Genomic DNA, 14,255 nt, shown 5'->3' with positions numbered 1-14,255 from the left:
TTGAGGCCAGAGGCCGGCCCACCGCAGGGCGCGCATACACACACACACACACACACACACACACACATAGTGGGATGAAACCAGAGATCCCAGAGGAAGCCCGCACCAACACCGGGAGATCCGGCATTCACACTCACAACCTTGGAGGTGTGAGGCCATGTTGCTACCATGCAGCCCGTTTGGTGTCTCTTTCGAGATGGAAACTTTGGATTTCCAGGAACAAATGAAACACATTTTACTTTGGATATATATATAAAAAAAATTAATTCATCTGACATTTGCAAACCTTTTTTACACTGAGTTGTGATAATAACACAACTCAGTTGGTGGATTAAAGCGGTTGCAGTTAGTTGTTATACCAGAGCCCTCAGAGGCCCAGCCGGGCAGCCATGTTGGCTCCACCTGTCACAGCTTTGGGCCTGCTGATCCCAGCACAGATCTCCATAAACCCTCTTAGTCTGAATGATTCACACTGCTAACCTGGATGAGCCCCAGATCAGCAGAGGCCTGGGCGTTTCTCAGCACCGGATCATTTGCTAATTTAATGTGTGCGTCTCGGTCGCCCCACAGCAAATACAAAGTACCGTCTCAACTTTCAGCTCTCCGCTGAGTGGGTCAGATTTCCGACCAGCCCTTGTTACAGGTGTTCGTGGGATCAATACAAATCAAACTAATGTGCTGTCAGATGGGCCAATGGAGACCATGCACGCCTTTTACGGTGGACCTGCATTAGATGACAACTGTTCCCCTGACCTGGAGACGAGAGTCCAGCCAGAGAAAGGAGTTAAAATCAATTTCCACAGGTCTCCGAGCAGTTTCATCCCACAGGGCACAACTAAGACAATTCAGAAGGAGAAGGTACTCGGGAGGATGACTGCTGGAGTAGATTACCATCTCTGATAATTCCTATTGTACACTGTGGACTTTCAGAAAACAATCAAAACATATCATTCCCAGCGGCCTTTTCTATTGCTCCACACCGGAGGAAACCATCTCTGTTTAGAAAGGGACACGGGCCCGGCCACTTTACACTTGTACGGATAGCACTACACCGCACGCAATATCTGTGACAATTTTACCTCGGGGTGCTGGGGAAATAAATAAGCAAGGCAATAAAATGAAGGAAAATAAAATAAACTTTCAAGATCCCTCGCTTCGCTCTACATCTAATTCCCCTTTGCCCCAAAATCCTCCATCAATCACAGAATAAGGGCTTTCTTCTTCTCCGTCCTCCCCCCTTCTTTAAATGCAAACTAAAGCGACCTGTTCTGGGACGGCACTGACATGGTCCTTCCTTCAGCAAGACTGAAATACCATCAGACGTGTGGTAGGGTGGTAGTAGCCTAGTGGGTAACACACTCGCCTATGAACCAGAAGACCCAGGTTCGAATCCCACTTATTACCATCGTGTCCCTGAGCAAGACACTTAACCCTAAGTTGCTCCAGGGGGGACTGTCCCTGTCACTACTGATTGTAAGTCGCTCTGGATAAGGGCGTCTGATAAATTCTGTAAATGTAAATCAGTTGCCAAACGCAGGTTAATAAAAACACAAAAATGCTGTTGGCTGACATAATGGCGCCCTGCACATCCCTCTTGTCCCAAGGTCGCACAACAGCAGCCTCCGGGCGTCCAGACGGAGGCCGTGTCCACGTCTTTACCCCGTTAGCCTCCGTTCACACCGAACCCCACCGACCACCCCAATTAAGCACATCGGAGCGGGGCGCGCTGGAGGCGGGGCCATAAACACTGAGCACTACGGTCCTCGGCGAGAGTCTCGCCGGGATGAGGGTTAATCAACTCTCTGCTAATGAGAGAACAAGCGGAAAAGAAAGAAGCAGTTGCTGTAATAGTTCAGGTCGCTGCGAGGAGACAACTTCTTCATACCGTACTCACTGGGATATGCTAAATTATGCAAATAAATCGCCAAAATGTGTTTAATTGAAAAAGAAAAAAAAATGCACGTTGCATACCCCCCCCAAAAAAAGCAACCTAGGGACGATACAGAGATGTTCGCATGCACATAATGGGCGACTGAATATAAAGGGGGCTTCTTTTCAAGGTGACACTTTTTCTTCTCGCGTCGGAGAAAGAAGATTTGCTTAATGCTGCGTTGTCAGAACGACAGGACTGGCGATGCCCGGCATACTCTTTAAAGTGTGCCCGCTTTGCATTAAAGAACTGCCAGCCGGGGTTCAGAATTAATCAGCTAACCCCAAAAGAAACAATTGCGCATAATCTACAGCTATAAACCGCGCTGACCTTCCCTTCAAACGGCCTTTTAAATTTCCCTTCCAATGTGAGAGCACGCAGGCGCAGGTGTGACGGATTTCTCTCCCGCACCTCCTAACATTTCAATTTTTTATTCCGGTGGAACAGCATGGTGATTGACTTGTCCCCTTTCACACACTTTCTTTAGTGTTGGAATAAATAGAGGCGGCGGTGCCTGAACGTGCACAACCAGGCTGGTACGTACACTGCAGCAACGGTGCACTGAAATACATGCTGGTTGCAAATGAAATGAAAAGAAAAAAACTGAGTAGAGAATCTTTACCATATGAATTTTTGATAACAATATTCTATTTGTGATTACAATTAACATTGGTCAACAGATTTGGACAAACAAATGCTTAGCCTACATACGACTTCAGATTAGCGGTTTCTTGCATATGATTAATTTATACATTAAAGGACTTCAATATGAACTGAACTTCTGCAAAGGCAATACACAATAACGTTGTGTTTTAACGGCACCATGTGAAATGTGTACATGCAAGTAAACAATAAGATGGGCGGATCAATGCAAGGCTTTATGGGTGATCAGCTTTAGCACATTAAGAAACAACTCTATCATCAAAGTCTGCTGCTTTCTAAGATCTACGGGAAGTTTTGAACAAAATAACGAATATCTTTTGAGGACCAGCGTCCAACAAAGAGAGCTGTTCTTAAAGATAGTGGTTTTCAAACACTTAAATGAGACAAGTTAGTTATTTTTTTTTTAGATCCACCTTTAATTTGTCTCTCATTCATAGATTGAATGAGAGACTGGCTGGGTCAGAACATGAACTGAACTCGCTTGGGGCTCGCGCCGGTTGTTCATCACGGGCTTATTGTTTTTATGGCAGTGCCCCCTTCATTTATTAACACCGGCGATCAGATCGATAGCGGAGAATGTGCGGAAGAGCGCCTTGGTGACAGCATAATCTCATCATGAGGAGTTTTAGTTGGGCTCATCAGTGCCATGAGCCATTGGTCGGCTTATCTGAAATGACAAGAGCGGCGGGGAGAAAGCGGAATGGCAATTATCAGCTCAGGGTGAGTTACCCGCCATTAAAAAAAACAACACTGGCGGCGCCGGGGCCGTTTATGAACCTCCGCACTGACTCCAGAACAGCGGCGCCGAGCTCCCACGTAGACATTAATCAGGCTTACACAGCAGGTACCCACGGCCTCGCTCAGAAACAGGAAGAAGGCGGCAAAGATGATCAATTTATTCAGAACAGAGCAAAAAAGAAATAAATAAAACGTGACAGCACAGCCACACTGGAACTCCATCATCACGCGCAGTGTACGCAGTAAACAAAGGCTGCATGGCTGGGGACGAAATCCTGCCACCACAAACAAGCGCTGATAAGAGCGTGTATACTAAACACCGCTGCTGACGCGTCCAATCTGGCCGAGTGGAGAGCCTGGACCCCGCGCGCACGCTTCGTATTTCAGGCATTCTCCACAGATACTGGAAGCTGATAACGCGAAGAGGGCCAAATGACTCTGCGTTCGCTCGCACAGGGCGGAAAAACACACCGCTCCTCCAAACGGTTCCAGTTACGCCGAATAGGAGGGTTTTACGCTGTAATATAAACACACACGCACACAAACATGAGCGTGAAAACGGACCGGCGGTTATTCAAATGAAGTGCCAATTAACCGACACGTCGCACCCGAGACCAAGACGAGAGACGCAAAATGCTCTGTGCTAAAAATGCAACGTTAAGGAACGCACCTGAGGGCAGAATGAAATTTCATAGAAAACAGTTAAGTTATCCTCTTCACGTTCAGTACAGAGCCAAATCGAGCTCATCGTCCTGGCCACTGTGCTAAAACGTAACGTCAATAAAAACCTCAGTGTCTACGTGAGTGCATTATTGTCACAGATTCATTGTGTATGTTTTGTGCGTGGAAACTGCCGATTTAGCTGGCACGATGGAAAAAAGCTTCCTCTTTCCTCCTGGGGCAGTGGTGGCCTAGCGGTTAATCAGAAGGTTGCCGGTTCGAATCCCCATCCGCCAAGGTGACACTGAGGTGCCACTGAGCAAAGCACCGTCCCCAAACACTGCTCCCCGGGCGCCTGTCATGGCTGCCCACTGCTCACTCAGGGTGATGGGTTAAATGCAGAGGACACATTTCACTGTGTGCTGTGCGGCTGTGTATCACATGTGACAATCACTTCACTTCACTTTAATGCACCTGTTGGTGTTCAGTCGGTGGTCAGGTCGGCAGCCGACTCTTCATCTTCTCTTGACAAGTAGAGCCGGGGACATGAGGCGGACTGATGCACGAAGAGGTGCAGTCAGCGCGTTCGCATGGCGGAAACCTACGTTGCATAATGAGCTACGGTATTACGTCGCCTTCAAAGTGTCCAGGTCTGGGCCGAGGCCTTATTTTTCTTCTGTGCTCCCAACAGAACATCTTCTTGAAGGCTCTAAATTCCTGTGAATCTGTCAGCAACTCGTTCAACCAACAAATGAGAAGAAGCAACATCTTGAGTGGAGCCTGCCATTTAAACCATTATACTTAAGCGGGCTCAAGAGATTTAAGCCAAAGAGCCCTGGGGGCTTTTAAGTACCCCACGTGGGGGTCCCAACACAATTTGGAGGCAATAAAAAGAATAGACGGTGCTTGAGAGCACAGCTGGCGCTGAAACAATGTGGATTTCTTTCTCCGTCCCTCACCAGTTGACTCGGCGTGTCGACTGGACACAGGCCCCGAGTCAAAGGCCTTTAATTGGAGTGAAAATGTCCAACACGCACCAGGCCTGCCGGTGTGTAATAAATCCGGGTTTAAGATGGCACGCCGGGGGGGTGGGGGGCAGGCGACACCCAACACGTCTCCATAAACAGCTTTTTTAATCGTCCATAATAGCACTACCGCCTGCCCAGCGATGATCATTATTCATGCAGCCAGAAATGACAAAGGCGGCATTACGAGTTCACCGGCCCCAAAATGGCCAAGTAAACAAGTCGGGCAACTGTGCTCCGTCGGCGCCGCGCTCACACGTAGCGCGTAGACCGGCTACCAGAGCCCGGCTTTTAATGCTTGGCGCAGCACCGCAGCCAAAACACGTAATGACTACGAATAGCGGGAATTTGTACACCACTGCAGAAAAAAAAAATGATAATAATACAGTCGTACACAAAGGATCTGCTGGGATCAAAATAAATACAGTATTTGGCATGACAGCAGACGCCGCTGTGATGCTTAATTCCGCTTAATGACATGAAAAGAACGAAGAGAGGAGCTCTTTCTTTTTTTCCTTTTCCTTTAAGTCCGAGCTTTAAAAGCCATTAATTTGTAATGGAAGGGAAATCCCTGCCTGCTTACATGCCACAGTCGGCCGATGTCGCCTTCTGCGGGGGTTGAGCTCGCGATCAAGCAAATTAGCGGTGAGCTCCTCGTGGGTTCGCTCCTCTGGGTCAGGCCTTGCGGTCTCATACCTCCTGCTCGGTCTGCTGAAACTCCTCCTATTCTTGTACAGCACTAATGGGCTTTGATGGCTACTTGGGGTAATTAAATGTCTCAAAGAAAAAAAAAAAAACATACTGCAGTCCTATACCGACTATACACACACACACACACACACACACACACACAGACTTATGATTTTTTATTTTCTGTAACTGCTGGCAGGCATCCACCAATGCCTGTGGATTCAGTATAAAGCAGTAATATAACTGTGTTCATTCAAATAAAATGAAAAAACAGACTTACACGTGTTTTCAATTATTGGGATCGACATTGCAATACGCGATATGATAAATGATTGATGGCCTATCAATAAAAACTCGCGTACAATTACTGATTACTAAATCACTAAATGACTAAATGTGTCCTCTGATTTTTAACCCATCACCCTGGGTGAGCAGTGGGCAGCCATGACAGGCGCCCGGGGAGCGGTGTGTGGGGACGGTGCTTTGCTCAGTGGCACCTTGGCGGACCTCGATTCGAACCGGCAAACCTTCTGATTACGGTGCCGCCACTGCCCCAAATCCCATCGTTTTGCGTTTCATGAATGTGATTATATTTATATAGTTCTGTAGACTGAAACGCTGGAGACATGTCCAGGTAACTGGTCTAAAACCTGCACGGGGCTTAGAAACTAATGTCAGAATCTCTTTTATAAAGACTTGAAATCATACTGAACAAAGGGAACGCTTCAGATACAAGAGCGTTCGCCAGATCACTGACAGACCACACTGTAGGTAAAGAGGCTTCGGCACAAGCTGCAGAAACCTTCAAAGCGCCCTCCTCTCCGGCTGCTAACCCGACCGAGCGTTAGTTTGATCATTCATTCATGAACGGAACCATATCTTGGACAATTACGCCAAAGATAACTGTGGCCGAGAACATATTCCCCGCAGCCTGAATGGGTTCGTAAGGGGAGGAGGGCCGATACGAATGAGCCGCTGAGTTATTAATGACCCCCCGGCCACCCAGACTACCCGACTGAATCTCAACGCGCTGTTCCACAGCGCGGAATTATGGAGCCAAGCGAACCCCGCCTTAATTATTGAACGCAGTTACTTAGATTTCCGGAACCGCCATCCATAATGCATGCAGCTCAACAAATGTCTGCCGGATTATACACACGTCCATACACTTCGGCAGCGGCTGCAATTAATCGCCTCAATCTGCCTGCCTGCGGTTTTCCTGCATTGTTCACGCTGGCTTTGAGACGGGCCAGCGCATTCGGCGCATTCGCCGCACTTTTTTTTAACAAAAGCAGATTGATTTCCATCTTCAGGAGGAACACTTAAAAAAAAAAAATCTCTAATTTGCGACCAAATCATCAGTTGAGTCATTCGCCCCCCTGGTCTTCCGTCTCGCACGTAACAAAAGCTCGTCTTCGTCCCACGAAAGGCACGAGAGAGCGGGGGACCGGAGGAAGAAGAGCGAGGAGGGAGGCCAGGCAGTAATTCAAAAGGCAGTTTATCCGAAATGGAATTGTGAACGCTCCGATTCTGCATGCCGTGGAACCCCGCCTCCCGTCCCCTCCCCAGGTTCTCCGCGCAGCGAGGGATCTCCGATGTTGATCGCGACATCCTGCGCTCAGCTCTGATTTGTTAAGCGTGATGATTTATTAATGAGGCTGTAAATATAGCCGGGCGTGGTTCAGCTGCATCCTGCCGAGAACACGCGCCCCGCCGCCGCACGCCACTCTGGCCCGGGGTGAAAAAAGCCAAAGTTCATGAATACAGAGATCCCGAGAAGGCGGGGGATTTAAAAGCAAACACGGAGCAATTCGTTTACCCCCCGCAGGTGGCAACGGCGGCAGAATCGGCCTCCCCGCTGCCCACAAACGCATTGATCGTACGAAACATTAATAATTCACCGCAATCTGTCATCGGGAGACTCTGCGCGGTGCGCCGGGCGCAACGACGAGGCTGAACGAAGCGAGGGCGCGAGGGTCTGGATGTACGGTGAGACAGATGAAGAATGGCGGGCCGCCGGAGTGGGCGCGGCATCTCAGTACGCTGATGAGTCTCTGGGGCCGGAGAAATGAGGCAGAGGCTACAGAAACAAATCAAAAAAATACACACACACACACACACACACACAGAAAGGCACGTTCCACAATTACATTAGCCTACATCTGTGGAAGACGTCCAGCCGAATCGTCCCCAACAGGACCCCCCCCCCAACCATCTCGTCTTCCAGCCTGCACTGGCATGCAAGGACGTTTCGATTACCTCGCATGGCTGCCCTCACACTCCACCCCCACCCCGCCCGGCGTGTCCACAGTGTCGCGGCGTCACGCATAAAACAAGAAATAAGCAGAGAAAACACTCCGGACAACCTCGTCCCCCCCAGCGGCGTTTCACGGCGACGCCCAGGAGGCGCTCGTCTCCCGTCTCAGCGTCCCCGTGACCCGACAGCTGCAAAACGACGGAGGGAACCACCGCCGGGCCTGCGCTGCACCGTCAACATGGGGGGGGGGAGGGGACATGCGGGAAAACGCTGATCTGTTGGCATTAATCCTCCGTCGTTCCAACGATCATCTTCACCAAAAAAAAAAAAAGGTTGCGGCTCACCGTGGACCTCTTCGGCAGGGAGCGTGCTTTATTCTCCGTCGCAGCTGACCTTTACAAACAGTGCACGTCAAAGCCCCCCCCCCCCCCCACCCCCACCCTCGCTGGCCATCACCAGCCTCGATGACCTTAAGTGAGTCAATTGACCTCTGCCTCAAGAGCACACTCATAAACAAAGGAACCGTATTGCTGTCAGCCGAGCTAATGTGTTCTAATGCCGATCGGCCCGTATTTTGATCCGGGTGGAAGGACACAGCAGGCCGCGCCTCAACAGCCTCAGAATCTTCCAATTACATCTCCATAATGGACGTCGGTTCGTTATTTTATTTTATATTTTCATGGACAGGAACCAACTCTCCAAAAACCAACTCCCCCCCCCCCCCGTCCTGGCGCCATTACGGCTCATAAGGCAGACTGTTGCCATCTAGAGGACACTATTATAGCCACGGCTTCCCTATCCAGCACTCCCAGCATTCATTCACAACAGGGTCCTCAACCTTTTAACGGTGTGCGCATGGGCGGTGGGGCGAAAAGATATTAAATCGTCTCAAATAAAACCGCTCCGCAGCGAGGTTAAACAATTATGCCGTTTTCCAGGCATTCCGCAAACAAAAAGCAAGTGAGGCAAACACAATTTCATAATCCAGTCATTTCTCTAATTATGGCAGCGCTCTTGCCGTTGGGCCAAATATCACATGGGACGGAATCCTAAATCGCTGTTGAGGAGAGGCGAGGCGGAGGCAAGAGAAGGCAACGGCTCTGAATGAATTAACAAATCCCCCTCACGGCTTTGAGAAATACCACACTGGATTGGTTTTAACCTTGATTCAACAGTAAGTAATATGCTTGGACGCCTTAAGCGGAATTAAGCATCATTACGTCCCATCCGTCTCCTCGCTGCGAAATTCCCTACAAATCAAATTACACCGCTTGTTGCACTCTGCCCGGCCTTGTGCTCGAGGGGTCTTTCCGTTTAGATTTTTTTTATTTTTTTTGAAAGGTCCTTTCTCCCATCACGCGCTATTCGCAGGAGCTACGGAGCCGTCTCTGATAATAAAATAAAAAAATAAAAAAAAAAGGATAAAAAATTCGGCGCAGACTCTGCAGGCCTCTGCTGGGAACTCGGCTTAGGATGCCCTCATGCAACCCAGGGCACAGTTACCTCACCTGCTTCCTTATGATCTATTTCGGTTACTTATTTATATCCGCTCCTGGCACCTACTGCATGACAGATACGGGGGACGGGTCTGTCTGTCTGTCTTCCTTTCCTCCCCTACCCATCTCGGATTCACACCGCCCAGGAGAGGCCGGCAGAGAGGAGAGGGGCTGTATTCTTTTACTCGGGCAGGAACTGGACTCCGCGGCGCAGGGTAATACAACGCAGCGGGACGTATGGAGGGAGACCCGCCCCTCTCTCTCTCTCTCTCTCTCTCTCTCTCACTCTCGTCCACTTGTTTGTTTTCTGCAGCGGAAAAGACAGGTCAAGAGCGCTGGCCATGCAGCGGGCCGGCGGAAGTAATCTGTCACCAGTGCGCCGGCCAGCAGCTGCTGGAGTCCGGGCCAATTATTGCGTTCACTTATTAGAAACCCCGGCGCTAACCGCTCGCCCTCACCTTTGACCTGCACTTTGCCAGGGCGGGACGCTGTACGTGCGAAGCGCACATCTTCGGGAATAAACCGCCCTGCATCCCTGGAGAGAGCGCTTCTCTTAAAATGGCTGCCATGGCCTTTGCGGAGTAAAACCTCATATAATGACTAAAGAAACACACACACACACACACACACGCACGGACTGAGCTGCTTTTCGTCGGGACTCCGGCTCACGTCTGATGCAACAGATTTCAAATGACTAAATGCGCTTAGTGCCTCGGACACACAGAAGTTGTTGGTGACTTAGCCAAATCACTGCACAAAGCGGCATTAGGAAACCCCCTCTTTCCCAGACGAAAAACCTTACGGCCTCCTTGCGGCTAAATGGGGTAAAAAAAAAAATCTGACACGACCGTCACCGCGTTTAGTTACCTGCGACCGTTTATATGCGACCGGTCGCAGGTAACTAAACGTGTGTGTGTGTGTGTGTGTGTGTGTGTGTGTGTGTATATATATATATATATATATATTGCCGGTTCAAATCCCAATCCACCAAGGTGCCACTGAGCAAAGCACCGTCCCCACACACTGCTCCCCGGGTGCCTGTCATGGCTGCCCACTGTTCACTCAGGGTGATGGGTTAAATGCAGAGGACAAATTTCACTGTGTGCACCGTGTGCTGTGCTGCTGTGTATCACATGTCACAATCATACTTCATACATACATATATATATATTTTTTTTTTCATGCTGGCTGCAAGTGGAGATCTTGGCACACACCTTCTCTCGGTACTAATCCCGTACTAATTAGGCCCAGCACCTAAAGACGTGTACAGGCTGCCGCCGGCGTTGCCGGGACATAATCCCACGTCCTTTCGGCCGTCCTGGTAGAAACGATGAGCAGGCGAGCCGGAGTCCGTACGTAAAACACAGGCCTGTTATACCGCTCGGCGTGAGGTAATAACGCCGGGCCGAGAGAGCGGCGGATTCATAGGCGCCGTGAGAAAATAGGCAGACGGCGGAAGGGACTTATTGATCCGGCCTCTTTTCATTTGCCGCGAAATGGCTCTGCGCGTTTTTTCTTTCCCTCCCTCATCGAAAGAGGCAAATCTGTGCGTTCTGGCGCTTATTAAATAACGACCTATTTAGAGTTAGTCAGCCGATCTATCGTCCGGATTCGTACCGAAACGAGGCCTCGGCGACACAATTACACGCTCGTTTCCCACCGAATGCGCGGGAGCGGTCGGACAGGGACGAGCGGCATGTGCACCTGTTAACCCGGGGAAGGGGGGGGGGGCAGGGTGGGGGCGGCGGAGGGGGAGCATGGGGTTGGGGTTGGGGGGTAATCGAGCGGGCGTTTTGTCCTACCTGAATTATGGACATCCTGTTAACCGGGGTCTCTGTGGTGTTAGTCACGGGCCCTGTGAAGCTGGTGTGACAGCTGACGTGCCCCTGGGGCACGGTGAGGTTGTTGGCGGCGGGTTTGAGGTACATGACCTCGGAGCGAGGCGAACTGAGTGGGAGGCGCGTCTGGTAGTCGAAATACATGGGCGAGGTGGCGAGGGACGGGCTGCTCACCACGTTCATGACGTTCATGGCGTCGCGCTCCTCCACCTCGCTCTGCACCAGCATGATGTCGTTCTTGTTGATCTTCTTCTTCTTGCCCTTGCCCAGCTGCGGGTGCGAGTACTCGGCAATGCGGCAGTTGTAGGTGCGGATCTCTTTGTTCTCCCGCTTGCACTTGACCACGATGGTAACCATGGCTGCCAGCAGCATGATGGAGATGATGCTGAGCGTTATGATGAGCGGGAGCGAGATGTCCCAGCCGCGGGGCTCGGCGTTGATCCGGGGTTCTCCTTCGGGCAGCGGGCCCGAGTACGCTTTGACGATGAGCTTGGCCAAGTCGGAGAGCGTGGGCTTGCCGTGGTCGGTGACCTTGACGATGAGCTCCACCACGGGCGCCACTTCCTCCCACAGCGGGTGCGCGGTCCGGACCTCTCCGGTGACCGGGTCCATTTCGAACAGGCGCTCCTCGTTCCCCTCTGCGATCTCGTACGTGAGGCGCCCGCTCTCGCCCGAGTCGTTGTCCACGGCCCGCACCGTGGTCACAATGTGGCCGATGCCCACGTTCCGCGGCACGTGGATTTCCGCCGTGTCGTTCTGCAGCAGCGGCAGCACGATGACGGGCACGTTGTCGTTCACGTCGAGGACGTTGACGCGCACCGTGGCGTTGCTCTGCAGGTGAGGCGAGCCCGAGTCTTTGGCCAGCACCTTGAAGTCGAAGTACTTGGTCTGCTCGTAGTTGAACGCCCGGAGGGCATAAATGGAGCCGGTGGAGGCCGTGACGCCCACAAACGTCTGGATGGAGTCACTGCTGACGTTGGACGGCAGGAGTATGTAGGAGACCGTGCCGTTGAGCCCCAGATCGGGATCGATGGCCAGCACGGAGCCCATGTACTCCCCCGGAACGTTGTTCTCCGATATCTGCATGACATACACGGGCTTGGTGAAATGGGGAGCGTTGTCGTTCTCGTCCAAGATCTTCACGGCGAAAGATTTTGTGGAGTTTAAAGGCGGGTTGCCGTTGTCTTTGGCCATGATGGTGACATTGTACTCATCGTGCAGCTCCCTGTCCAACACCTGGTCTGTTACCACCGTGTAGAAGTTGTCGTAATTTTCCTCCAGCTTGAAAGGAACGTTCCCTAAAACCCGGCACTGGAGCTGCCCGTTCCGGCCCGAGTCTTTGTCCGTCACCCTCACCAGGGCGATGACGGTCCCAGGGGGAGCAGCTTCGCTGATGGCCCCTTGTCGAACCGAGACGAAGTTTATTGATGGCCAGTTGTCGTTCCTGTCGAGCACTTTAACCGTGACTTTACAATGGCCAGGAATGGGGTTGGGGCCTTGGTCTTTTGCCTGTACATCAATCTCGATAATTGGGTTTTCCTCATAGTCGATTTTTCCCTGAATCTTTATGACACCGGTTTCGGGATCTATGGAGAACAGCTCCCTGATCCTGTCCGGCATATAGCCACTAAACGAATAAACGATCTGCCCGTTGCTGCCTTCGTCTGGGTCCGTGGCGTTGAGATCTATCAAGACTTTTCCGGTGGGGGAGTTCTCCGGAATTTCAACGACGTACGAGGGTTGCTCAAACACGGGGCTGTTGTCATTGGAATCGATCACTTTCACGTTGATCTGCATGGTCCCGGACCTGGGATATTCCCCCCCATCTATGGCTGTTAACATCAGTGTGTGATGGCTGCGCTCCTCTCTGTCTAAGGGCCTCTGAATGACGAGCTCGGGAAACTTAGTGCCGTCGCCCCTGGACTTTACATCCAAAGAAAAGATGCTATAGTCGTCCCGTGTGATCTGGTACGTTTTTAGCCCGTTTTCTCCCGAGTCTGGGTCGTGCGCGGCGGTCAAGGGAAAACGGGTGCCTGGAGCGGCATTCTCGGAAATGTCAATATCGATCACGTCGGTGGGGAAGCTGGGGGAATTATCGTTGATGTCCTGGATCTCGATCTTGATCATGAATATCTCGATGTCGTTGGCAAAGACTTCCATGGAGAGCTGGCACTTGGGGTTTCGTCGGCACAGTGTTTCCCTGTCAATCCGCTGCTTCGTCCTCAGCAGCCCGCTGGTGGGATCCACGTCTATGAGGTGCGGAGCGGAGTTCTCCAGCACCCTGAAGTTGGATTTTTGGCCCGTCACATTAATTACAATGTTGGCATCTTTGGCAAGGTTCCCAATGATGGTGTTCTGCTTCTGCTCCTCCGGGACCGAATAGTTCAAGTTTTTCAGGGTCAGGGCTTGAGCCCACAACAGAAGGAAAAAGAAAATGGAAAGATACATCCCTCCAGCGCGGCTTTGGTGATGCAGGTGCAGTTCACGTCTTCGACCTGTTGATCGGATCGGGGGCCACGAGAGAAGCCCTCAGACGCCCGGCAGACACTTGCGATCCCGGCAAAGGAACGGCGCAGTCATTGTCTTTAAAAAAAAAAAAAAAAAAAAAAAAAGCGGGGAAGAAACTTTCGTCGATTTTGTTCTCCGCGTCGGCGCCTCCGTCTTTATCTCTGCTCGCCGCTGAAAAAAAAAAAAAAAAAACTAATTTATATTCTGCTGAAGACCCAGGCTCACAGGAGCCATCGTCGCAATCCGGTTTTCACCACCGAAGGGAGGGAAAAAATTAGAATAATAAAAAAAAATAAAATAAAATCCAACCGCAGCGGCAACGCAGCGCGTCCTTCCGTCTGCAACAGAAAGCAAAGAAACAAACCAAAAAAAAAAAAAAAAAAAACACTTTTATTCTCGGATTCGCGAGTCGCGTCCGGTCCGATTCGACGCGGTTTCGCCTTTTAATGG

General features: G+C 50.9%; 1 protein-coding gene across 1 annotated transcript in view; it reads right to left on the bottom strand.

The window, feature by feature from the left end:
* The window catches only part of pcdh17 (protocadherin 17), a 48,645-nt gene extending 34,751 nt beyond the window's left edge, over positions 1–13,894 (bottom strand). The window contains exon 1 of the mRNA XM_028981803.1: positions 11,262–13,894. Within this exon, the coding sequence (XP_028837636.1) occupies positions 11,262–13,745 (2,484 nt within the window). The 5' untranslated portion in view covers positions 13,746–13,894. The remainder of the gene's footprint in view (positions 1–11,261) is intronic.
* Between the last annotated feature and the right edge of the window lie 361 nt (positions 13,895–14,255).

Source organism: Denticeps clupeoides, chromosome 5 (genome assembly GCF_900700375.1).
Source record: "Denticeps clupeoides chromosome 5, fDenClu1.1, whole genome shotgun sequence".
Taxonomy (NCBI): domain Eukaryota; kingdom Metazoa; phylum Chordata; class Actinopteri; order Clupeiformes; family Denticipitidae; genus Denticeps; species Denticeps clupeoides.
Note: the sequence above shows the minus strand (reverse complement) of the source record. Positions and strands in the feature narration are given on the sequence as shown.